Source organism: Sander lucioperca, chromosome 4 (genome assembly GCF_008315115.2).
Source record: "Sander lucioperca isolate FBNREF2018 chromosome 4, SLUC_FBN_1.2, whole genome shotgun sequence".
Lineage (NCBI taxonomy): Eukaryota > Metazoa > Chordata > Actinopteri > Perciformes > Percidae > Sander > Sander lucioperca.
The window spans coordinates 14,627,371-14,654,980 of record NC_050176.1 but is presented as its reverse complement, the minus strand read 5'-3'; the positions used below and the strand labels follow the sequence as shown (position 1 = coordinate 14,654,980).

The 27,610-nt window shown below is 40.0% G+C and overlaps 1 protein-coding gene across 2 annotated transcripts in view; it reads left to right on the top strand.

The window, feature by feature from the left end:
• grin2ab (glutamate receptor, ionotropic, N-methyl D-aspartate 2A, b) overlaps positions 1–27,610 on the top strand; it is a 106,218-nt gene that overhangs the window by 23,791 nt on the left and 54,817 nt on the right. For both annotated transcript variants that reach the window (XM_031289083.2, XM_031289082.2), the window contains exons 3-4: positions 4,450–4,674; positions 5,272–5,430. In XM_031289083.2, coding sequence (XP_031144943.1) covers positions 4,450–4,674; positions 5,272–5,430 — 384 coding nt within the window. The remainder of the gene's footprint in view (positions 1–4,449; positions 4,675–5,271; positions 5,431–27,610) is intronic.

The following is a 27,610-nucleotide window of genomic DNA, read 5'->3' as shown; positions in this document are numbered from 1 at the left end:
GAGTTTCAGAGTTTCTGTGGATGTTTTGATACTTGTTTGTCCACAGTGAAAACTGGTTAGCATTAAAATCCATTGAAACTGACTGAATGTTGTTCATAAGTAAACTACAAACTTGTACAGCCTAATTTCAAGCCTACAAAGGTTGAGTGGTTGCTATTCAAAAGACAGACTGTGGGTGGAGTATCACTTTAAGATATTTTAGGGAAACATGGCCCACATACCGCGAGCCTAATTTGTGTTGTCATCTAGAGATACTATGTTGAGCTGCTTCATTGGCGATGAATGAAAAAATTAAATTGTGGACCAATAGATTTAAGCAATTACACCCACAATGAGCTTTATTTAATAGGAGTTAGGGCTAACATTGTTGAACCAAAAAATGTGCTTATATCCGAGGAAAATCCCTCTGGGTTGTGTTACACTGTGCAAAAACACGTCCTCTGATTCATTGTCACTGAGGCAGCTTGAGGGCCTCTTAATGCCAGCTACCATTTGAGGACAGGGTGTGCTGTTTCTAGCTTTGACAGAGGCATCATTTTTGCAAATTTAACTTTAAAGCTAAATAGCAACAGGAAATAAAAATATTTTTAGACAAGACTAATTTTCTGCTTAGAGGCAAATTTGTACAATTTAGGAAAACTGTTTAGATGAGCACAAACAAAGGCTCCTATACGTTTTATTGCTGTGAATCAGCTATTGAATACTAAAAGACATTTTAGAAGAGGTAACACTCTTGGCAGGATACTAGAGAATTATGCTGCTGAATATTATGACATTATTAACATCTTGAATTTTTTTGTTTTGTGGAAATATTGGCATAAATGCTAACACAGAGGGAAACAATTAGGCTACCACAGGAGTCAGCGGATATGATTTCAATCGCAAATGCAAATCCTGCAAGACAGCGGGAACACTCAGTGACCCAAAGTTTTCCAGCTATGTTGACCATTTTGGAAGCTGTGACACAGTACACTTCGACTTCTTATAATGTTAGCCCTGATGCTAACTCCAGGGAAAGTTAGTGTAATCTGGTCCCATTGGTTGATGCTGACACTAATTTCCTGGGACAGGAGTGTAGCGGTGTGTGATTTAGCGGCGTATGCTAAGTGCTGCTGGAGCTGCAGGCTAGTCTGTGGGCACCAGGGCAGAGAGAGCAAGCTGGGAAAGTACTGACTTGACTAACTGGCCTGATTAGACCGGGTGTGAGATGACATGGATCAGATACACACGTTAACCCACCCAGAAAGACAGATTGGCAGAATTAGAGGAAAAAAGTTTTTAAAAAAAGAAGAAATACATAAAGAGAAAATGATTAGCATACATGAATGCAAAGTAAGAAAATGAAAAGAGGGCAGGATGAAGAGATACAGAGACAGTGGGTTAATTTTGTGGACGTGATGTTTCCTCCCGGGGTGTTTTTCAGCTCTGCTGGACTGTGGTGGTGTAAGAAATTGGCTGAGATGCAACGTAGCATTCGCATCATGGTTTCATTAGCTCTCATTCAGCCCAAGGCATTTCACACTGCATTTCCTCTACTCATCTGCTTCTCTTAGATCTGCACACATTACAGAAAAAGGTAACACAGAGTAAGCTAAAGTTGGAACAGGAGCTTAAACTCCTCTGTGTTAGACCGGAATCCGGTTAGGATATAGAGTTGAAAGAAATGTTATTTTTCATCTTGGTGAATGTTATTGATTGATGCAGACACTTGTGTGCCTTTAGCGATTTGAAATGTTTCCCTTCATAGCCCCATGACTTGGGTAAATCAGATTACATTTATTCCTGGGTTATTTTATTCATTAATAGCTGGCACTTTAATTTGAACATTGCCTACAGGCATAGATTATGTTCAAATAAAGGCAGAAAGGGGAAAAGAGATTTAGGGTGTCTCATGAAGCCGATTAGCACTTTAGCAAAAATAAAGGTAGGTTTAACCGTGCTCTCCTAATGGTTGCCCACTTTGAAACTGAATGTTTTTTGAAAAGTGGAGGACAGAAAGAGGACAACTCCCAGTTTATGCCTATCATGTAATCTTTGGTTTTGTACTTGAGACTTCGATTCAGGTCACATATCTGAGTTACACTGTTTTTTTTATCAAAGATAAATACAAGCCACTCTTTGAGAAACCCGGCGGGTCGTTTTACAGCACTTACTGCGTTTTTCAAGACATGCTCAGAATACTCATGACTCTTGTATTCTGATGATCCAAAATATATTCTGTCCACAACACGGTAGAGTCGATTTTTAACTTGTTTCATAAGGTGTGACTCAACTTCTTTCAAGTAGAGTGCGGATCGGGCCGCATTTTTCTGTCCGAGCCCGGCCCGCGTCCGACAGGCATTAAGATATTTATGTCCAAGCCTGACCCGAGCCCGACACAGTTAAAATCTTGTTTTTTTCTCATACTAATGACACATACGTTTGTTTAAGGCCGCTTTTATTAAGCAACTGTAGGAAGGCGTTCGGAAATGTCAACAGATGAGCGCATCAGCACACACGGGGCAACAAGCGCACGTTAACACAGGCTCGCACCTACATAATACGACCCGAACCCGAACATCATTTCTAAATATCTGTCCGAGCCCGGCCCGTCAGGCTCGGTTCGGGTATCCATCCTCTACTTTCAAGCAAACAAACATAGCAAGAAGTGGGAGTTCTTGCTTGTTCTCATAGGACACAAGGAAAATATGAGTGTGCTATTATATACACGAAAATATGAAATAGTAGAAAATAAGATGATTTTAGATGATAGATGATTTTTTTGATAAAAACGATTAGGAGGTTCAGTTTTTGCAATAAATTAAGTTTCATCTTGTTACTTTTCTTTTAGCTTCATACAGTGCTCTCTTCCTATCATTATGCATGTACTGGTAGGCGATATGTTATCAATCCCTCTGTGTAAACACACCTTGTGGGATTAGAAATCCTGAGAAAAGACAGTTACTGTATAAACACCTTGAAGGCTGGTTATCTAGGATTACTGTTTTTTTTATAAGATTTAAGCAGCTCATGAAATAAGGACATATCAGTATTTTCTACCTTGTCAGTTTGCGAACATATAAACACCTGACAACACAGTATTCACCCACTGACACACACACTGATGGCAGCGAGTTGGGGTTCAGTGTCTTGCTCAAGGACACTTTGCACGTGGACAGGATGAAACCGGGGACCAAACCTCCTACCCTGTGATTAGTCTCCCTCCTGAGACACAACCACCCAACATACACATGTTTTCCCTTGCTTTGTGGAAGACTTAGGTGCATGTGTTTTGCGCGGGGTTTAGGCGTCATTCCTCAAGAAAATGTTACCCCATACATTTTGTGTCTCTTTGTGGGTTTTTGCATCTCTTTTAAGTAAGGCTGTCAAACGATTAATTTTTTTTAATCGCTGAAGTTCTATAGTTAATCGCGATTAATCGCATATTTTATCACATGATTAAAATACTATTATTTTGCATTTCAGAACAGTTTTTAAGTACATATTAACAATCGAAAGCAATTTTTACCAGTGTATCTTAGGGCTGGAGTATAACCTAGCTAGGTGGAAAGCTAACGCTAGCCGGCCACCTCTTCCATCAATCCTGCTTGCAAGTGTCCGCTCATTAGACAAAAAGCTTTACACAATGTGCATATGGCTTTCGACTTGTCTACGAGCCGTCCGGGAGTTTTGGAAAATAAAAAACGCCATTCAGGATTTCATTGCTGCTGTCTTTCTCCATCATGCCTGCAGCCTGCAGCAGCAGGATGTGTTACGAGGAAGTGGCAGCTTGATGATAAGTAACGGTGCTGCAAAGGGTCAAAATAGTAGTCTGTTAGGCACAACGCAAAGCCGAGTGAAGTGTAAAATAAATTAATAAATGCCGGCATGCGATTAATGCGATTAAAAAAAATTAATCACATCGCGTCGGCCCTTAATCGCATCGCGATTAACGCGTTAACGCTGACAGCCCTACTTTTAAGTTGTCTCTTTTTGGTCTTTTGTTTTCTATGGGGTTGTTTTGGGTCTTGGTTTGTGGTCATTTGGCGTCTCTTTGTAGTCGGTTATCACCATATCTATGTCTAAAACGTTGGAAAAGCTCAAGCAGATAATAATTAAATAACACTCAAAAAGCTTAAAGACATAACTTGCTAAAGAAGTCCAACTACCATCATTAGATCTGAGAAAAGTCTTTTAGTTACATTCATTCGGCTTAGTTGCTGCCCAAAACGGCTCAGGTGCTGCACCTAACCCTCAACACTGGCAGGGAAAACCCTGATACAGAATGTCTTACCTGCACCTGTGACAGGCTGCTGATAGCAGGCAGAAAACTTTCAAGGTAAAGAAATATTGTTACAGCCTTAGTATATGAGCTTTGTAACATAAATTCAGGATTGACAAAGTGTCACAGTTTCTTCACAAGGTGGTTCTTTGGGTTAATTTTTGGTGTTTGTGTATGTGTGTTTTCAGGGTATGATGGGTGTAGTAGGCTGGCTGTTGCTCCTACTCTCCCAGATGATGGTGCCTGTGGCGTCCCAGAAGCCTCCAGGGCTCAGTGTGGGTGTGATCATGGCCCAGACGCGCTACATTTCCGATCAGGATCTCCGCCCATCTCGGCGCCCTGATGATGCCCTTGATGTCTCCGTGGTAATACTGAGGATCAACCAGACAGACCCAAAGTCTGTGATTACACAGGTGAGAAATGCTGCGTAGGTTCACCAATATTAAACACATACACATGCTGTATATAACACACACACACACATACACACACACACACACACACACACACACACACACACACACACACACACACACACACACACACACACACACACACACACACACACACAGATAGTGCGTGGCACTATCTTTGTGGGGACCCGTCATTGGCATAATGCATTCCCTAGCCCCTTACCCTAACCTTAACCATCACAACTAAATGCCTAACCTTAACCCTTACCCTCACCCTAACCATAACCTAATTTTAACCCTAATCCTAAAACCAAGTATTAACCCTCAAACAGCCCTTTAAACTTGTGGATCCAGCATTTTGGCCCCACAAAGCTGTCCGGACCCCACAAGTATACTGTATTCCCGGTTTTTGGACCCCACGAATATAGTTAAATAAGAACACACACACATACACACGCACACACACACACACACACACACACACACACACACACACACACACACACACACACACACACACACACACACACACACACACACACACACACACACACAGAGTCTTGTTTGACACCTGAGTTTGTTTCTCTGTGTCCCAAGGTGTGTGAGCTTCTGTCACGCACTCGTCTCCATGGCCTTGTGTTTGCCGATGGCACCGATCAGGAGGCCATTGCCCAGATCCTTGACTTCCTCTCCGTTCAGACGCAACTTCCAGTGCTGGGAGTCCACGGAGGCTCCTCTATGATTATGGCTGACAAGGTGAGTGACCGTGACATACAAAACATACTCCTGGTTTCTTTGGATACACAGTGTTTGTGTTTTTGGAGATTAGGGAGTCGTAACCCCTCCTCTCAGACACTTTTCAACCTACACTTTTTTCAGATGTCCTGGCACATTAGCAATTAGGTCACTTATTTCCATTTACAGACTTGGTATATAGAAAGTTACTCCACCTGAAATGCAGCTCACAATTCAAAATCCGTTAAGCAACAGCATGAAAAATGACATATATGAACTGTCCGAGGATGTTGTAGTCAGCATGTTGTAGATTAGAAAATGACATGCTGGGAGGTTTTGGAAGCTTGTTTGTGCTATCACTGCTGCTCTGTTGGATTATTTTTTGTTTAAGTATAGAGTAGAAACACTGCCAACACACTGAATTGATGGCTGGTATCACCCTCAGCATCTTAATGTTAATTAGCCTTTTGAAAGGTTACATAGTTCACATTTAAAAGTACAGTATTCATAATGTCAGTAGAAGTATTTGCATAAAACATGCAGCATTTTCTGGAACATCATTTATATTTCAAGAGATAATCAAACATTGTTTAAAATATGTAACAATGCATTTTCTGCTTGGTCTAAAAGTGGGCATGCAAAGCCAAAAAGAAAAAAAAAGAAGCTGCTCAGCGGGATGCCAGATAAATAGATTCCCAGTGTTAAAAAGGCAAAAGAGAAGATATCTTTTAAAATTGGATTTTTGTTTTATTTTGGTGTGATGCTTCGTGAAAAGTTAGGGATGAACATCTCTTTCTTAGCTGAATTCTCTCTCTGGTACTGACTCTGTAGACCTCGCTAACTGACAAACAGACTGAAAAAGCTTTGATAAAAACACAACTGGTTCTTTAGCTTTTAAATCTCTCAGGGCACAGCAGTCAAAACACAGGAACCAATAACTGCAGCAATACTTTTTGAAGTAGTTGTTGATAGGGGATGCAGTGTGTGTGTGTGTGTGTGTGTGTGTGTGTGTGTGTGTGTGTGAGAGAGATAAGACAAGAAAAGAGACAGAGGAAGGTAAGAGAGCTGATAGTTGGCTCATAGGTTAGGGGGAGTGAAGTTGCAACATGAAGGTCACTGGCTTGAACCTCCCACTGACTGTATAATGATAGGGAAAATAAATGAATTATGCTTTTCCCACCTTCAATCGTTGCCATTAAACGAGGTACTTAACCCCCTACTGCTCTAATTGAACTGCTCAGTGGCCAAAAGTACAAAAGTGTGGTCATTCTCGGCAGCTCCCAGGTGTGAGTGTGTGTACCCTGTAACTAACCAGCCCCCTGCAACTGTTTCTGCAGGCCTGTCCTGTAAATAGAAAAGTATTCCTGTACGGTTTATATTAGGTGCAAAAGCAGCCCACTGGCAGGCAAGTACAGAGGCTCAGTGAGTCAGCAAATCATTGCAAAGCAGTGTTGGTAGATGGGGATGTTTGTGGTCGTTGTAGTTCTCATTTATCTGCACCTGCCAGAAGGACAGTTTAAATATGGGAAAAGGTGTGAGAGCATATTGATGATTTTCCTCCCCTGCATCCCTTGGGTCTATATTTGACAGTTCCTGCAACTAAGGATTGTTTTTATTAGGTGTTGATTATTTTTGGATTAATACATGAATTGTTTAGTCTATAAAATGCTAGAAAATGGTAAAAACTGCTCATGGAAGATGATATATGGGAATCAACTGCAGGAAACACATTTACTTTTCATAAAAAATGCTACACAGGCTGCATTATACGCCTTTATTGATAGACAAGGTGGGATTAAACTCTCCTTAATCTATTAAATGTAATAAAGGAATTGGTACATATCCACACAATTTTCCAGTTCCAAAACTGACATCTTAAAAATGTTTTTTTTTTTTTTTTTGTCTGACCAACACTCCAAAACCCAAATTCATAATGATATAAAACAGATGAAACCAGCAAAGTGTCACATGCGAGAAACTGCAACCAGCAGATGTCTGGCATTTATTTCTTTATAAATGACTTAAAGGACTGATTGTCAAAAAAGTGGCAATTATTTTTCATTTGATTGACTAATTGATTGATGAATGACTCGTTTCAGCACCAGTCATGATGCTGTGCTGTAGCATGTTTCTATCTCGCCTGGTGACAGAGCGAAACAAGGCCATTATGGAGGTGATGAGAGCTCTAAGTGAGGTTGACAGTGAGCTTGACACACTCACACTGTGAGGGTGATCTCATCACACTGACCCTCTAGCACTGCTGTCAGCTATATTTGGTCTCAATGATTTCAGAATATGATACACATGTAAACTGCAATGGTGTGAATAGTTGGAATTAAAAAAAAAAGCAAACAAACACATTTTGCTATGAAAAAGAAATCTGACTTCATGTAACACTTATTGGCTGTTACCCTCATAGCTGCTGTCAGTGGTGTGGTGGTAATCTGGAGGATTGAATGAAATCCCAGTGGGCTGGTAACAATTTAGACTGATTACTGTAGGCTAACAAACAATATTGTGCTTTTTGAAGCCTGAGCAGGCAGAGCCTCATGCTCTCTGTCTTCACATACACACATGCATTAATGTCGCAATCAAGTCTATAGTAGAAGTGACAAATGAGTATCTTATCTCCTGTTACTTTGGTTATCCTGGCTTGGTGCAGTAGCAGTCTACTCATGATGTTTTAGATGGAGAACAAAAAACAGAAAGAAAAAGATTGTGCCAAGAAAATACAGAAAAAGCACTTGAGCAGGCAGGCAAGTGCTCCAAATAAATGAATATACGTGGAGGTGGGCAGTGCGAGTGTGAAATACTTGGTGTTAAAGCAGCGCTAAGCTGCAAAGATGCAAACTTAACTGTCATGATTATGTCATTTTTCATGTAATTTTTATCAGCAGCTGGCCACAGAGACATCATCTATCTACTGTAGCTATCACATAAACAGGAGCAGTCATTGCAGGCCTCCTAAAAACTGTGATAAACAAGATTGTGGAGACCAGTAACTTACTGCAATGATGCTCCTCAGGTTTTTAGAAAGGACAGTTTTTATTTGTCAAGATTTTGAGTTTACACACAGTGGCCCTCATTTATGAAACGTGCATACGACCAAAAACAGGCGTAGGACGGGCGTACGCCGATTCCTACGCAAAGCAAGGGATTTATCAATTTGAACGTGAGCGTAGGCTGCGATAAAATCTCACGTCTGGTCTGAACTCGTGTACGCAAGCAAGGGCGGAGGACACGCGCTCTCCCTCACAGTTCTGACTCATGAAACAAACACGAGTAAAATAAAAGACACTGCATAAACTCCACTACTGTGTGTTTATTTAAATATATGTAAACCATGTAGGCCTAAGAGATTGCAATATAAGCCTGTATATTACTATGGGGACTATAGCATACATATGTCAAGGATGTATACATTAAATAAACTTTAGCTGGAGTCCGATTTACCACGGCAACACTGTTCACTGCATCAGTGATCTCTTTCCATTCCGCATTCTTTCTACAGCCTTTAATATCAGTTTTCAGGCTGACAAAACTACAAACGTTAGTGCAAATGAACCTGAGATATCAGGGTTTCAATCTCCACCTCTGAAAAGTGCCGCTTCTCAGCCGGATTACGTCTCGCCATGTCGTAAATTGTAGGGGCGAGGCCTCAAAACCCAGAATATATTGGGGCGTGATATTTAAATTACGATCGTTTCCAGCCGCTGCATTTATCAATGTACGACCATTCTTACGCTGTGATTGGTGTGATGTGAACGTTTCATGAATCACACGTGAAGCCTGTCGTAAGATGATTTCTGCGCTCATATCTGCGCTGGTTTCTATGTTAGGTTGATAAATGAGGGCCAGTGTGATTTCTGAGCTCAGTTTTTTCAAAGTTGTTTATCCCAGAAACAAGAACAAATCAAACTGCTTTTCAGTTGAGGATAGATGTCTTTATTTCAAGTCAGGTCAATGGGCTGTTATATTTGTAATGGATATACACTGTGTTAGAAGAACCTTCAGGCCTAGGGTATACTTTGGCAGTTGTCTCCCAATACAGACTGTCACCATCACCACCTTACATGGTTTGTCCACACTATCATTTATCTCCTGGTATGAAATCAAGTCCCACTCATCCGCTGCCTGCTGTAGACCCAACTGCAATTCCCATGAAGTAGACTCCAGACCCCCATATAAACAGCATTCACAGATGTTTAGCATGAACAGTCTTGGGGAAAAACAACCTTCCATCGATCTCTGTGTGCAAATGTCCTCAGATTACTTACACAAGTACTCGCGCACATGCACATCCACATATAGTAATTGCGTTAGGAATATTTGAATAAACCAATGAATGAATAAAAGAAAGAAATAATAAGCGTATAAATAATAACCTACAGGCATATGTGGGCTTTGTTTATTGTATGTAATTTAAAACCTTGATCTACATACTAGCCAGGGATGAACCTTGCTGACACTAACATTGTTTTTGCTTTCAAGTGTTTTTTTAGCTTACACTGTACTTCCCCTTGTACCTCTGCCAGAATCGGCAATGTCCAAAATAAATTCCACCCCAATTGGACTAGTCCGAACAAGTCAAAGAATCATCCATTTGTGCCAAACCCATTTTTTTTCCTAAATGAAAACAAAAGGATTGATGTCACAACGGGTCCAACCTCTCTCCCTGTCTCTCTCCTTCTCTCTCTCTCTTTCAATCTTCCTTGGTCTCTACCTCCTCATCATCCCCTATAATGCATGTCAGTGTGGAGCAGCCAGGAATAATCTGCGGAAAGTTGGATGATGTGCTGTGAGATGAGAGACACATTTAGGGAACACAGAACTGATGTGAAGAGAGAGCATGTGTAAGCCCAGGAGAGGAACAGGATTAGTTTGGAATGTTGTACTTCCATTACAGAGGGACCGCTTTGGGAAATAAGAAATGTCGTTGGCTTTACCTCACCCCCCATATGCGCTCACTCATTCCCCGCCAACCTTGTTCATCTTGTCTTTTGACTTCCTACTTCTTGGTGTGTGGGGGTTGTGGGTCATAGTGTGTAGCGTATGAACACGAACATGCTGAAATGGAAGGTTGTGAATTAAACATGCATGTTCTTTCTGCTTTGCTCTGCCACTGTGGTGGGATGCTACCCTTGGTGTCTGTGTGTGTGTTTGTGTGTTTGTGTGTGTGTGTGTGTGTGTGTGTGTGTGTGCCTGTGCGCGCACATGTGTGACTGCGTGTCCCAGGCAGGGATGTCCCATATCAGTAGGGGCCTTTGGCCAGGTTCTCTGTTGAGTCGCTTTAATATTTAACACCTGCTCCCCTCACCTGCTGTCACTTTCAGAAGATACAGTACACTGCTGTCACTCTCACTCACTAAGTCCTTTCCCACTTTCACCTTCCATTTTTTTTCTCCTGCTCTGTAGCTTTTACTTCCTTCATGTCTCCCGGTCTCCTCCAGCCCTATGTCTCTATCCTGTTTCTATCTTTCTCCTTATCCCCCACATCTCTATTCCTACTGCCACCCCATCCTTCTTTCCTGTCTTTTCATTTTGCCATACCTCTCAGTCTTCTCGTTTTCTCTCCCGCGCTCTTGCATCCACTGTTGTTATTCTCTGGTGGCTCAGGTTTTGAGAGGAACAGCAAGCTATGATTTTTGGGAAATCTTGCTAGCCTTGAACCCCTGTGACACAAGATTATATGATGGGTTTGTGTGTCTGTGTGAGGGAGAAAGAAAGAGAAAGTAGCTGGGTTAATATGGTTACTATGATGACTAAACCAGACTACAGCATTTAGTTCTATTCTGCCTGCTGCTAAGGTTCTCTGGCTGCGTTTACACCACAGGAATTCATGCCCAGTTCCTTCTAGCTTAACTGGGCACCACACTCAACACAACTGGTGGTTGATGAGAAAGGCAGTGAGAGATCATGTCCTTGTCACTGGTCAAGTAGTCTCGCTTTGCCAGACCTTCCTCCACGGCGCTGCGAAGGAGGGTCTGGCTAGTCTACACAGCATTCCGGGATGGGAGAAACACGTGCTCTGGTTTATTGGCATTTCTTTAAACCAATCACAATTGTCATGGGCGGCGCTAAGCTCCGCACGGATCGGTGTCGTTGCAAAATGGCCTCGGGAAGGAACTTGTTTAGGTGGAACATGTGTACATTCAAAGGTTGTTTTAGTCGTGCGACAGAAAAATCTGATTGGACAGATAGTTTAGCTAGCTGTCTCACTTTACCCTGCAGAGATCTGAGGAGCAGTTTACCATAGTCCTCATAAATCCCCCCGGAGTTTAAAATTCCAACACAAAGAAAGCGGAAGGAAACAGACATCGGACGCAAAGACATGCATCCGGTGGAATTTCCGGGGGGACCGGAGCAATCCCGGAAGTGGAACGCCGTGGATATAGACTTCAACTGCCTCCACACTAAAGCCTGGTTCACACGACAGGATAATTAGGCCGATTTTAGCCCCGATTCACCCCTTCCGACAATCTTAAGGATGCTCCGATTATGGTAAAATAATCTGATCAGATAATCCTGCCGTGTGTGGTGTGTTAAGACTGCTCTCGTCTGCTCGGAAGGACGTCGGGACCGCTCCGAATCAAATCAAAACAGCCGGCGGCATGGCGCACCAGAAAGTCCGGTGGACGTCGGAGATAAGTATAGCAAGTATAGTCCATGCTCGCGTTGTCTCCACTTCTTTGACCATCGCCTTTTCTTTTGATAATGTTTTTTTTTTCGGTTAAAAACAAACTACAAATTATCGCCACTGCATCCTCTTCCGCCATGATTGTTTACTCTGAAGTCACGTTTGATCTCGAGGGATTTTGCGAGATTTCCTGTCTGACCTGGGAATGCTCGGGCGTCAAATCGGTTCGTGTGTGATGTGTTGATTTTGCCGTGTGCTGTGCACCACACACTGTACAAACAAAACTGTTAGACCCGTGATTTTTTATCGCCGTGTGTGTGGTCTCTCAGGATTGGAAAATCAGCCGACAATTTTAAAATTGTCCAGTGTGAACCAGGCTTAAGATAGCTAATTTTTAAATCCTGCTTATGTGTGAAAGTGACGCAAGTCCACACTAGCATTTTCAGTTTAGTTTTTGTAAAGGTCTTCGTCCACACTAAAATACCTAAACAATAGAAAAATGGTTAAATCTCTTCTTAAACTTTTACACATAACATCTAGTAAGCAGTGGGATGTACAAAGTTGAGTTTTTGTCTTGCCTGAGCACAGGGATTTCCTAGAGTCTTGTTGTCACTGTGAAGTTGTTAGGCAACCAGCTTTTTTGTACAATTGAGATGTAACTTGTTAATTAGGTAAGCTTTAGAGATGCTATCTCTTGCCAAGAAATCCAAAAAGCGTATTTCCAAAAACATTGAACTATTTCTTTAATGCCAACACCTATATCGAGTGATCGGCAATATTGGCATTTGCGTTTATTGATCTAAATGACCAAGTAGGCGACAGAAAGTTAACAGAAGCAATAACTTTACTGCCACACATCCCCATGACCATGGGCAACATATTTATCTTCTCTGCACTGAAACACACAGCAGGAGTTTTCAGATGTATCCACAAATCTTTCTAGTGAAATAAAAGATGCTGGCTTAGTGCGGACGGCCAAAATGGAAAGAAAAAGATGTGTTTTTAAATATAGTCAGCTAAGTGTGTACTCTCTGGTTGGTTGAAGCACCTATTGAGGGAGGTAAAGAAATACAGAATATACAGTTTAAACGAACCCATATTGTGGGTCATATGGCGGTTACCCTCGAAACAGCCGGCATTATACTGTGTGCATAAATATCACATAGACTTGGTAAACAGACATTGACTTAACCTAAATGCACAATGAAAACTCCATCTGTAGTGGAAGCAAACATCTGCCAAGTTAGCTCTCAGATAACTGGTACAGTACATCAAAGAGCATCATTTATGTAATATTATACATCGTTCCATACAAAAAATAGAATAAAATGTAATAAAAAAGAAAAATAAATAAATATGTAGACACTGCTAATTAATCCCTGTATACCATTTTACTGTTTCAAACGTCAACATTACTGAATTAATGGATGTTATCGAAGTTTCAAAGAAGTTTATTTCATGTTAAAGTATTTGTATTTATCGTCTGTGGCTGAAAGAACATAAACTTGTACGCCAATGCAATTCTGATGAAAAGATCTTAAATCTCTTAGATCTCTTAAAATATCTCATGTGCGCATTAAGATGACACAAATGTATTTAATATTTGATTACATGTGTTTTTTCCTACATTTTTATGTTCATAATATACAGTATATCCAATCTGTTTCACATGTGAGCAAAAAGAATTGGGTCCTTTTTACCCGGCAGTGTGAATGAAGTTGGTGTTATTTGAACGGAAACTCTGAGAACTCACACAAACTCACATAAACACAAATGCAAGTTTTAATTTGTTTTTCCAATCAAACATGTGAATTGGGAACAACAACAAAAACCAAAAGACAGAAGCCAATCTGCGCCTTGCTTGTGTTAAGAATATTTGTACTTTATGTTATGTATCACTTTGCCCTGTGTGGAGGTTACAATTTGAAAGAACAGATCTGTAGCATCACTCCTCATAATGTTGTCTTATATTGGAGTTGTTTTCATCTTTGGAGGGCAATTTAAATATTTGCTGTAGTTTTGGCTATGAGACAGTGACTCCTCATCATCCCTTTTTTACTCTGAGTGCTTTTCATCTTTGGACGGTGATGCTCACTCTATTTCTGGCAGGAGACAGTCACTTTACCTTTCACCACACTTTCTTCCTTTCCTTTTTCTTCAATTTTCTGTTGATGACGTCTTTTTTGTCAAACGTGGTCACTAACACGGCCCATTGCAGCCAATATAGCTGTTTTTTTTTTATACGCTCCTGACCTTTCTGATGCTGAATTAGATTTAAAAGATTTAGGGACATTGTCAAGCAGTTAGATAAGCCCTTAACCAGCTGATATACGATTGACAAGACCTAACAGATTTATAAAGTTCAATTATGACATCTTTGATTCTCAACATTTTTAAACACATTAAGGTAGAACACGTTTGTGTCCCTCCTTTGATAATTACTGCTTGAAAAAGATGGCAAATATCCCGTATTTAAAGTATGATTGGCTGATTCAATCATATTTCACTGGACCAGACCTTCTGTGAGCTACTAAATGCCAAGAAAAATTCAAAATCAAGCAGAAGGCAACCGAAGAACAGCAGTAAGATAACAAAAACTGAAGAATAATACAATTACATTTCTCGTCTCTGGGTTTGCATTGTGGTTTCATGGCTCTAAATGCAGAGCCCTGCCAAAGTGCACTTTACTTTTAATTTGCTGCAATCATCTTTCCTGCTGTCTCTGAAGTGGTTTTCATTGTCATAGTGCATCAGCTATTACTGAAATGTTGATGATAACAAGGGAAAAAATCTTCAGAAAAGACGTAAAGACGTGTCTGCATACCCTGCTCATGCCTACAGTGGGAGATCCAGTTTCTCTTTTCTGGGAAAATCGTTGATGTGGACAAAATACAAAATGTCAAATTGCTTTGCATTACTGTATATCTGAATGCTGCTGAATGGATCACTGTCTTGTAGGATGAGAGAACAGCAATGCTTTGACTCAAGAAAAAAATAGCTCTTTTAGGCTCCAGGAAAAATCACACTACTCTGCTCCCACTCTCCACATACCCTAAAACAATTTGCATCTAATAATGTGGAATTCCAGTCTGAAGGTTCAGCACCATCCATTAAAGTGGTTACCACTGTGGTGCCTTTTATAACACCAGATAAATCAAAGACCCTGTCCCTCAGTGCATATGTAGCAGTATTTATTGTAAGATTATCAAGACCAGGCCAATTTGGAGAATGAGTGTATTTACTTGGCGGCTAACCATACTGTATGGAGCAAACAAACAATAGCCACTATTTGTGCTTTAGGGAAGGATCAATTGAACCAACTAACACCCCCTTTGTGTGTTAGCTATTTTTAGCAAACAACATAATCAAGTTACCAATTATGGCCATACACAACCACAATCCAAAATGGCAGAAGATATTGAAGCTTATTAGCTGTGTTGCACCATCCACTTTTATTTAACCATCTCTGTCAGAGTATAAACTGCTCCACTGAAGTGGAATGTTTTGCTGCCATCTATGAGACAGGAGTCAAATACTGTACGTCTTTCAAGTACTTTAAACAACAACTTTGTTGACTTATTGTCCGGTTAGCAGCGAGAGATTTTATTCCATTTCAGTAACTCTTGATTGAGTTAACTATTTTACAACCCTAACAACAAAATGCCAGGGGAGGGTAAACGGCCCAGAGCAGAGAAAGTAGAAAGAAGCTCAAAGAGCTATTGTGACTGACTAGCACTAGCATTTTCCTAGCTTTCTGTGTGTTAGCCAAGGGGGTAAGCGAGCATCCGGAAAGCGTACCTCCTATGGGGAGATTTCAAGGCTAACAAGCCATCACCTTCCGCTAGCATTCCATTGACTGCCATTCATTTTGGCGTCTATAATTACTGTATAGTCAGGAGAAGCTCGCAGGCAATCGGGGGGACATAGAGGCATACAGTCAAGGGAGAAGCCCATAGAGAGTCCATGAAAGCATCGGAACAAAATATTTCAGCAACGTTTTGCTCCTGCTTCTACGCTCATGGACAGCTCCTACTCAAGCTCTCCATCTCCGTCGAAGTCTATGGCGTCACTGTGTCCATTTCTTTCACTGTCTATAGTGTTAGCAGTTAGCTCACCAGCTACAGAAGTTAACCAATTAGCCCTGCGAGTGGTTACTACGTCACTAGTCTATATCCACAATGGGATTCGTCCGTTGCCACCGGAAATTCTGCAAATTTTTTGGCCGGATGTCCGTTACCTTACCCTTTTTCTTTGTGTTGGAATTTTAAACTCCAGTGGATTTGAGGACTGTGATTAACTACTCCTCAGATCTCTGCAGGGTAAATCCAGACAGCTAGCTAGAATATCATTCTGTCCAACTGAGTTTTCTGTTGCACGACTTAAACAACCTTTGAACGTATACACATTTCGCTCTGGCATTTTCTGGTATGACCCTGCTGTTATGATTCTTGCTTGAATTGTTTGTTTTAAGCCACCCATTGTAACTCCATATGCACTGGTGTTGGATTTACAATTCACAAACAAAAACAGTCTCATCAGCATCATCATGAGTTGGTTTCTGTTGACATTGGCCAGGCAATTGGAGCAAAATACTGTCTGTCACAGCTGATATCCCACAGCTCAGTCTTCATGGTGCTGGCTAGCACACCAGCACAATCACAACAGCCTAAGCCTCTGCTTTATTACTTCAGTGGTAATGCTGGCTCACACTAGTTTGCTTTGACGGTGACAACCAGTGGCATTCATAGGGGCAGGAATGGGTTGCCCTTTTTTCTCTTGGGTGCAAAGTGCCCTTTTCAACTGGCAATCAATGTTTTTCAGGCCCTGCCTGGATCTTTCATAGGGCATGACCTTCTCTAGCTCATCTGAGTTAGTACTTTTTTATTTTTGCTCATCCCCCTGAAAACTGCCTTTGCAAAACACTGCTGACAACTTGTTATCAAATGTGAAATAACCCACAGCGTCATCTGTGTGCCTATAGTGGGAAGCTATTTTGGCTGTCCGAAATGCCGATGTCAACTCGAGTGCCCTTAGTTCATCAGAGTTCAAGGGAGGGAAATGAATTTTATCTATAAAAAAAACTCCCCCTGCAGTCCTTTTACATTCCAATGAAGGCAAAATATGTCACTGGATTTGAACTACTCTGCTGCATCTGGCCACAGTGATAACAGGCAAAAGATGTGTCACCTATTTAACTTATATAAGTGTGTAAATATAAGTGAAAATCAGCAAAATGTTACAGAGTACAACTAACCTGTTACTGTTATATTTACTGTCACCAAAGCCGAAAACAACTTTATTACAGGTATAAGTTTTCTGACCTTTCTATTTTATTTAAACCTGCGCTGTTAAAATATTCTAATGTTAACATAAATCAGAGATAGATCAAAGTCAAAGAACAGAGCAGAAAGGTTAATACTGAACACTGCTTTTGGATTATCAATGCAGTGACACTAATGGGAGGAACCAGAGGATTATCGACTTTGTTGATATATGCCCACCATGACAGTTAGAAGCCTTGACAGGGAAGCACCATTGTCTGATTCTGTAAGAGATGCCCAGACTCAATATGACATCGAGGAGATAATCAGATTAATTATGAGATGCCATGATTAACTTGCAGATTGATCTTAGTCGCCTTGATGTATCTAACGCCACATTAAATAAAACTTATTTAAAAAGTTAAATTCAGTTCACACATCATTTCACTGGAAACCATGTCAAAGTTTATTTTATGACTTGTTTTTCGAGCGTGTTTTGTCCTGACATTATTTATAGGTAAAGAAACACATTTCTGGCTTCATTTTTTTTGGAAAACATTCTTGACAGTGTAACAGCACTTGTGCAACTGTCTTTTTGTGTGTCTCTCCGTTCTGTTTATCTGTCTGTGTTGGCAGCGAGTCTCACTTATTGTTGTTTGCTTGTTGGTAACGGCTGCTGGAGATGCCAATCTCTCCTCAGCAGAGCTGCTGCAGCTGTTTAGCACACATCACGGCAGTGTTGATGTGTTGTGTTGTCTGTCTGTGCTGTGTGATGGAACAGAAGGATGTCGCTATCAGCCAACAGGTCCCTGTGTCTCACATGCAATGAGAAAATTGCCTTAGCTGGACCTGCTCTCTTTGTGTGTGAGTGTGTGTGAGTGTGTGTGTGTGTTATTATATCTTTCTTTATTTTTCTATTCCTTTACTGTCATCTGTCACACACTCTCCTTCACACACAGCTTCCCCCCTGCATCACTCTCTTATATCCTTTTTATTATATTTTATATTTTCACCCTTGTCCTTTTTTTAGTCATCCTCCATGTCGTTTACTTGCTCCCTTTCTTCTCGTCACCTCTTGCCAACCTATTCCCTTTCCTTTTCTCTTGTCATCCCCCCCTGCTCTCCTCCTTCTCTCACGCCCCAGTTGGGGAGTACAATGAGATGGCAATGGCAGGACTGTTTGTGTGCGTACGTGTGTGTGTGTGTGTGTGTGTGTGTGTGTGTGTGTGTGTGTGTGTTTTGTCTGTGTGATGTCACACTACAGCAGCTCTATAGTAGCTCTCTTATTTTTAATCCCTGTGCTCACAGACCACACTGCTATTTTGAGATTCTATAAACCTTTTCAAAGAAGCTTCAAGGGATAAGAATTCACCATGTACAGTGTACTGAGAGAGAGAGAGAGAGAGAGAGAGAGAGAGAGAGAGAGAGAGAGAGAGAGTGTGTGTGTGTGTGTGTGTGTGTGTGTGTGTGTGTGTGCGTTTGGGAAGAAAGAGTGAGTGTATAGGCATGTTTGCATGTGTGTGTCAGACCAGCTGATAACACAACTCTGAGCAGTTATATGGTTCATGTTTAGAATGATTCCTGCTCACAAAGACATGAATTTAAAGCTTATTTTGATTTAGAAGATGTGTGTAGCTGGTAAACAAAAGTCCCATCTGACTTCACTGGTTTGTATTTAAATCTATTTGGGGATTTACTCTGTATAATATTTTTTTCAGAGGCTGTTCCCAGCTTTCACCTGCACATCTGCATTTCTGCCGGGTAACATACATCTTAGAATCTCAAGGTAAAAGTCAACTTTAATATTTAGAAGCACAGCTGATGTCATGTTAATAAAACAGGCAGGATCTCCAGCCAATAAACAGACAATAAACCTGGCAGTAAACTTGGCTCAAAGTATATTGCATGCTCATTATTGCCACTGCAATATAATATCTTCAGTCCTGAACTGTCTGATCTCTCTTCTATCATCATATATAAACCTATTACTGGCACAGAGGAGCTACTCTATCAATGCTGTAGCACTTGGTCTGCCATTACTAAGACGATTGGCCCTTTTAAACTACTAACCCATGATCAGAGAAGCCAGCCCTGGCTCAGCACCTGCACCTGGACTCCTAGGAGGGAAAGGTGTGAAAAAGGAAACATTTTCACTTATTTACTGTAATGGACTGCAAAAAAACATCAGGAGACGGTCAGGGTCATGAAAGAAATATATATATATATATATATATACTGTATACTGTATACTGTATACTTTTCTGACCTTACTTCCAAGTTAAAACCCAAGGGCTCCAACAAGTCTTCAAGCCTCAAAATACATTGTTGTTGTTTGACCCTCGTGTTGTCCTCCCGGGTCAAAACTGAAAATCAACACTTTTTCAAGTTTTTCGACACATTTTTCCATGCGTTTTTTCAAGATTTTTCACGTTTTTGACGCTGTTTCAAACATTGTTATCACCTTGTTTGACGATTTTTTTGAAAGCTTTTTTCTGCTTTCAAGGCTTTCAATGGCTTTCATTTGACGCTTTTTTCAATGTATTTGGCGCTTTTGTCACTTATTGCCATTTTTTGTCAACATTTTTTGACATTTTTTAAACATTTGAATTGTACTTGCAAAGAGCGTTGCATGGAACCATCCATGTTATTTTTGGGCAATTTTGTTGAAAGAAACCTGAATTTCTCATATAGAAAACTTTGAAAGGGGGTCAGACTTGACCCGAGGACAACAGGACGGTTGATCTCTTACCAACTCCTGAGGGAAACTGGATCTGTAGCTTCCTAGATCTTTCACTAGTAGATGCTTTGTCTCTCTGAGCTTTGGTGTTGGGCAGGTAGTGTACAGTGGATTTGTCATTACTTTGCCTGCTGCAGTGAGGTAGATGAGAGCAGTGAGAGTGAACCAAAACAGTAAAGTTGCAGGCTGGAAAAGCAAAACATTGAGCTAAAAGATGTAAAAACATTCTCTATGAGGGAGACTGCAGAGTCGGGGAATGGTTCTCTGTGACTTTATCACTATAAAGTCATTTGCCTCATTGCTATTATAAAGTATTGATCCTATGTAGCGTTAAGGTACGATTTAAGTTCGGTAAATCATTTGGTTAAGAAGAGTGTCGTAATGCTTAAAGGGAATCAATGTTGTTTTTAAGTTGCTCGTCCTGCTTTACAGAAGAAGTATTCAGATCATTTAAGTAAAAGAAACAATACCACAGTGATAAGATGGCAATCAGAATGATATTTAAAAATACAGAAATATTATCAGCTAAATGTACTTAAATTATCAAAAGTGAAAGCACTTATTATGCAGACTGGCTCCTGTCAGTGTTATACAGTATGTATTATATTATTGGATTATTATAACTGATGCATTAACGTGTACGCAGCATTTTACAGTTGTAACTGGTCTAGGTTTTACTTAATCTATAATATTGTCATTTATCTCTTTATATTTTGTAATCATCATACAGTTTTGGTATATAAGGAATCCATGTGGATTTAAGGAAGGGATATTAAATTCTTCATTTGATAAGTACATTTTACATATACAAGGAATGTATCCTCTGCATTTAACCCATCCTAACTATTTAGGAGCAGTGGGCAGCCATAGTCCAGTGCCCGGGGGACTAATTCCTTTGGCATTGTAATGCCAGGGCAATGGCCCATCAAGGGCAATAGCAGGAGTTACCTAGCATGCATGTCTTTTACTGTGTGGGGGACACCGGAGCACCCAGAGGAAACCCATGCAAACACAGGAACATGCAAACTCCACACAGAAACCCTCCTACCAGGGTTCAAACCCAGGACCGTCTTGCTGTGAGGCTGCAGTGCTTACCACTGTGCCACAACATGTATTAGGACACATTCATTTACCAGACACCACACTCTAAAAATACACTCCCCCCAACCACCCCTATGACTGGTTGCTCTACCCCCTTAGGTACAACTTAGTAACTTTTAATAACATTTGTAATCAGTGAGATATTTGCCTCTAAAGTTGAGTGTTGTAGTATTATAAAGTAGCAGACAATGGTAAAACTTCAGTAAAAGTATCTCCAAATTGTACAGTACTGGATTAACTTTGGTTGCATTCCACCACTGCTGATTTAGTACATAACATAAACTAAAGCTGTTTTAAGCTGTTAAAATAAATGACCAGTGCTGTTGTCTTCTGGACTGGAAGGTCTTGTGGGTCCTGTTCCACACTGATAAATGTGTTGTGTCCTCCTTCCTCATACTGACACCAGTGTGTGCCCTACAAATGTCCCGTATGTATTTTTATTTCACTGGAAGATTCTGCTATCCCAAGCTGCTTTGAGCACTTTCTTCCTTAATAGAGACTGTCTCCTACATCAAATCTACAACTTGCCTCTTGACATTATCCCCACAAGCCTCCTTAAGGGGTTTCTTGATATTGTCGGCACAAGTGTTATCTCCGCTGTAAATAGCTCTACGGCCACTGGGGCTGTTTCACCCTGCTTCATGCATGCAATGGGCCTGTCTCATATAAAAGATTGATACAATTTACAGAAGTTTCAGACCCATTTTCATTCCTTCTGTTTGAAAGTTAACAGCATAGATGGAAATCTGTCTTTTAGGAGTTGGCTCATTTGAGGCCATATCTGCTTGACAATTGGTTCTGGCTGTACTGTGAATTCAAGTCTGTCTTCAAAATGTTAAATAATGCCATTATAATTGACTGTCTTGAGCACAGGGCTGGTGTAAACAGCACTGTCCTGGCTTAGCTCAAGTCATAGCTGAGGAAAAGAATCGTTGAGGCAATTTTTCATCTGCCTTGTCTAGAATCTCTCATGGGGTCCCTCAGGGTCCAATTCCAAATGAATTTCTCTTCTGCATTAGTTTGCTGCACCACTGAGTCATATTATTGAGACTTACATTTCCTTTCACTGTTATGTAGACAACACCCAGTGGTATGTCCTGCTAAAACCCACTGATCTGTACAATTATTAAACTGTATTTATGACAATATGTAAATGTTAACTGACCCAAAACATTTTCCCAGGAGCTTAAGAGTGAACATCAAGGTTTTTGAATCCCCTATGTCTACCTTAACTCTTAATCTAAAATAACTTTGACCATGTAGCCAGCTGTGCTAAAACTTAAAAATGTTAATCCAGGCCTTAAAGCTAAAATCTGTAACCTTCCACATGCTGTTGGAATTTAAATGATGTTTGAACTACAACAAAGACGGTCAAATTTTTACGGATGATTCTGTGGAAGGCTTTTGTTTAATCAGCCATTGTAGAACCTGGAAAATACGTCAGCTCTTCACACCCAATTTACCAGCAGAGTTGGGACATAACGTCCGACTAAGTTAATTAAAATCAAACTTTAATAATCCCAGTGGGGGGATTTGTCCTCTGCATTTGACCTGACTATTCAGGATGAGTGGGCAGCCACTCTCCAACAAAGACAAAAAAGATCTTCCTGTAAAGAGACTAACAACTGATGCATTGTGCTGTCTATGGTAAAAACATACAGACTACATGTTATAACAATATATTCATTTAGAAAAATTAAGGATAACATCTTTATGTTTCAAAAAGCTTGACTGAGTAATGGAAGCTGTTGTTTAAGATTAGATCTGATTCTCTGATCTACACAAACACATTGATATCTTTAAAGATCCCCTCCAGGCATGCATGAATAACAAATAAATACTCCCATTTGAATAATAATTTGAGTTCGATATGGGTTTTCCACAAAAAAGTTAAGAAGTCTTAGTAGATGTCTACTCCTTCTCTCCCTCATTGAAAAATCCGTAATCTATGAATATGCAAATACATTTTTATTTTCCATTCTAGTTTCCACATCACACGTCTGTATATGTATGTTGCATATTGGACCATGATTGGCTTCCAAGTTGTGATGTCACAAAAGTCCTGCTTGTATGAACACAATTTAAACTCAGATTTAAGGTGATCACTGAGAAACCTTCAGCAGATGAATCTGAAAACAGCCTTCTAGTGTCAATCTTTGCACATACGTCATTCTGCACCGTGAAGGTCAAATATCCGAATGAGGTAAAAGCAAAACATGTTTTTGAGCAGAGGGGGACTTAAATTTACACTTTATTGATCCTCTTGAGGAAATGCGTCCTCATTTGACCCATCAAACCTTTTTAGGAGGAGTAAGCATCTACAGCACAACATCTGCAGCCAGTCTCCAGTTCTTAGGCCAGTGCATTTTAAATATCCCCAACGGATAACTGTAACTCCTTGCACATATGGAGCGGCCTGTCCTCCGTGTCCTCCATGCTGCTAGAATAGTACATTGCTGCCAGGCTTGCAAATGTGTCCTGAAAGGTAGACCACATTTCCATGTTGGCTTTTCTTCATCTTTCTCCTGCACTGCCACAGCACAAATGTGGTGTGTAAATTCTGGCATTGCAAGACTAATGTTTTGTTGTTTGTAATTGAGTTTCTGAATGTTTTTTTCCCCTCCTTTAGACTTTGGTTCCTCTACAGCTAGAGCCCTTGATTCATGTCACATGGAGGCCTTGATTTTCCAAATTTGTCATCAGCATCTTTATTGTTGCTTTGCGTAGATTATTGAAATATTCTGTTATACTGGGATTGTCCCTTTCATCTGCTCATATAAAAAAAATCTGCTCTGTTAATTTATGTGTGCTTGTGTTTGGGAATTTAGTGAGAACTTATTCCCAGCAGAAAACCAGCATTGCTGATTACATTCCACTGACACACCAGAACAAAGAACTTAATAGCCTTTTATGTCACAGTAGACTGAGTCTTCGACATGGATTATCTCTTATTTCTAAGCCTCAGTTGTTGAGTTGAGTGATGTTAAAGATGATGATGACAGCGATGACGATAATGATGACAACGATGTGTATGATGATGAGCAAAGTTCCTGTGAAGACCAGAGAGCCTTTTTCTTATTATCATCTATCGTCATCACAGCAGAATGGAGGTAGTGTTCTGTAATTAGATGTTTTTATTAAAAATCTTTTTATATGTCTCTATGCAATATTCATATTTATGGAAACATACTAATGAACAGTAAACATAGGTACAGAAAAATATCATCTACATTAATAATGTAAACATCTGCTGTATAATTAAAGTGTCCCTTCCCTGATAAACAAGGCTGTTGTTCATGGCAGTGTTTGTCTGCATTGTCTGATTTACATTCAAAATGTTACTAATAATGTAGGATTTCAATTTCAGCGTTATTGTTTGAATATATTCTCTGTGATTAGGTTGAGGAACATTTGTTTTTGTGCAGACATGTGCTCAGTATTGCAGATAAAAATCAGCATTCCCCAAAGCGTCAGAGTGGGTATTGCTGTTCATCCCAAGTTGTTAGACACTGATGTGGGAAGACAAGTCAAGACGAACCATTACGACCAAATATATAATAAACGGTGATAATTTAATATACCTTTTGCCATTTATTCATTCATTCTAACAGCTTAGAGTTAACTTACACACACTGACAGTCATATGAAACAGTCTAGACTGCAATCCACATGACTTTCATATCTTTGGCAATGTGGGACAAAACAAAAAGGTTAATCTACATGAACATGAAGAAAATGTAGAAACCAACACAAAATGGACCAGGACTGTGAATGGAACCAAGATTCTTATAACTTTAAGGCTAAAATATACTGAGCCGCCATGACACCCCAACAAGATTCCCTTAACCCTGGAGGATGCAATGATTCTGTTGCAGACTGATGCATAAGTTAGTTGGTTTTGATTTATTAAGTAATCAATTGCTTGCTGATTTTGTCAGTATGATGGTAGTGTATATCCACGAAATTCCACTTCCAGGATTGCCGGGAATTTTGCCGGATTTCACTTTTTTCGGCTGGATGTCCGTCTCCTTTCGCTTTCTTGGTAAGGTTTGCAAGGTAATTCCAGACAGCTAGCTAGACTATTTGGCTTTTCTGTGTATAGGAAGGATAGAAATAGGTTTGGTGGAGGGGTGGCTATCTTTATACGTGACCACTTTCCAGTAAAAACACGCCATGACCTTAACCTATATGACAGTGAGACTATATGGCTTCAAGTGCAATTGCCGCACTTGAAGCCTATCTTGATTGGCTGCTGTTATAGGGCTCCAAGCTCGACAATACTTGGACTGTTTATGTGCCATGTTGGATAGGGCTACAGAGGAAACTAGAGAATTGTACCTACTAGGTGACCTGAATATTGATTGGCTATCTGAGAATTGCCCGTTGAAGAATCGGCTCTTGTCTATGGCTAATACCTGCGGACTCTCTCAATTAATATTTCAACCAACAAAAATTGCTGTTAATCACACTGAGGTCAAATCTTCAACATGCATTGATCATATTTATACTAACTCTCCAGATATGTGCTCCAAACCTGTGTCTATTCCAGTGGGTTTCAGTGACCATAATGTTGTTGCTGTCTCTAGGAGAACGAAGTTGCCTAAAGCTAATGCAAAAATAATTTTTACTAGATCCTATAAGAAATTTGATCAAGAGGCTTTTCTTGGGGAACTTAATAGCATTCCTTGGGCTAATGTATGTGATGTTGAGGATACTGAACTTGCTTTAAAAATTTTCATGGACTATTTTATGATTATTGCTAATAGACATGCCCCTTTCAAGAAATTTACTGTTAAAGCCAAAAGTGCTCCGTGGATAGATGATTCATTAAAGAAACTAATGATTTTGAGAAATGATGCAAAGAATGTTGCAGTCTTATCAAGTGCACATGATGATTAAGAAATCAGGTCTGTAAAATGAACAGAGAAAAAAAGAGAACTTTTTATCAACAGAGAATTTCTGAAAGTGGTCAAGATAATAAACAAATATGGAAAGTTTTGAATGAAATCATGGGTAAAAAGCCAGCTCATATTTCTTCCTTTGTGGAACTAGATGGTGCGTATTTAACTAAACCTCTTCATATCGCGAATTATTTTAATGATTATTTTATTGACAAGACCTCTAAGCTCAGAGAAAACATGGATACTACTGTTAAATACAATTCAGAAGAGCTTATAAGAAATGGTTTCATGAGGGGAAAAAAACTGTGCTTTTGAATTTCATGAAATTAATGTTGATGAAGTAGAGAGATTGTTGAACTCTCTGGAAGCTGATAAGCCTGCAGGTATGGACCATCTAGACGGTAAACTGTTGAAAATATCTGCTTCATACATTTCCAAATCTATCTGTCATATTTTTAATAGAAGCTTAATCAGCGGTGTTTGTCCAACATTATGGAAAGAAGGAAAGATTTTTCCTATTCTAAAAGACAAAAAGTCAACTTTTAATGGTCCAAACAGCAGGCCTATTAGCATCTTACCTGTACTTAGTAAACTTTTAGAAAAAATTGTGTCTGTGCAAATTCAAGAATATCCTTCTATAAATGGTTTAACAGCTATGTTCCAACATGCATACAGAGCTGGTCACTCTACTGGAACCGCTATGTTACAAATGTCTGATAGCTGGCTGACATCAATTGACCGGTCGATGCTTGTGGGCACAGTTATGCTAGATTTCAGTGCTGCTTTTGATGTGATTGATCATTATCTCTTAATTGGTAAACTTAGTTGTTATGGTTTTAAACACTCAGCTATTTTGTGGTTAAGTAGTTACTTGTCAGGTAGATCACAGAGAGTATATTACAATGGCACTTTTTCAAATAGCAAGGCGTTAGACTGTGGCGTTCCACAGGGGAGTTGCCTAGGGCCTCTTCTTTTTGCAGTTTTTACCAATGATCTGCCGCTTGCAATTGGACAAGCAAGTTTAACAATGTATGCTGATGATTCTACCCTCCATTATGCTGCATCAACATGTTCTGAGCTTAATCAGGTTCTATCTAGGGAGCTCAACATGGTACTAAATTGGATAAAATCAACTAAATGCATCAAAAACAGTCTGTATGGTATTTGGCTCTAAATATAAATTAGCACAAGGGCCTAAATTGAATCTTGAAGTTGCAGGCCAACCTATAAAACAAGTAAATAAAATTAATCTTTTAGGACTACAGCTTGATAGTACATTGTCGTGGTCTGATCACATTGACTATATGGTTACTATGATGGGAAGAGCAGTTGCCACTACAAGGAAATGCTCACCATTTCTATCATCTTCTTTACTAAGGGACTGTTCATTATTTAATTAAGGGGCCACCGGAGGAGTTTTGTGGCCTCTAATCTAAAAAGACGTGACCCTCCCCTTGTCAGTAATAATTTTCCTATGACCCTCCAAAACCATTTGAAAAAGAGGCATAACCCTCCCCTCGTGTGCCAGTTTGCACTTAGCAAAGAAGTACAGATACGATTAGAT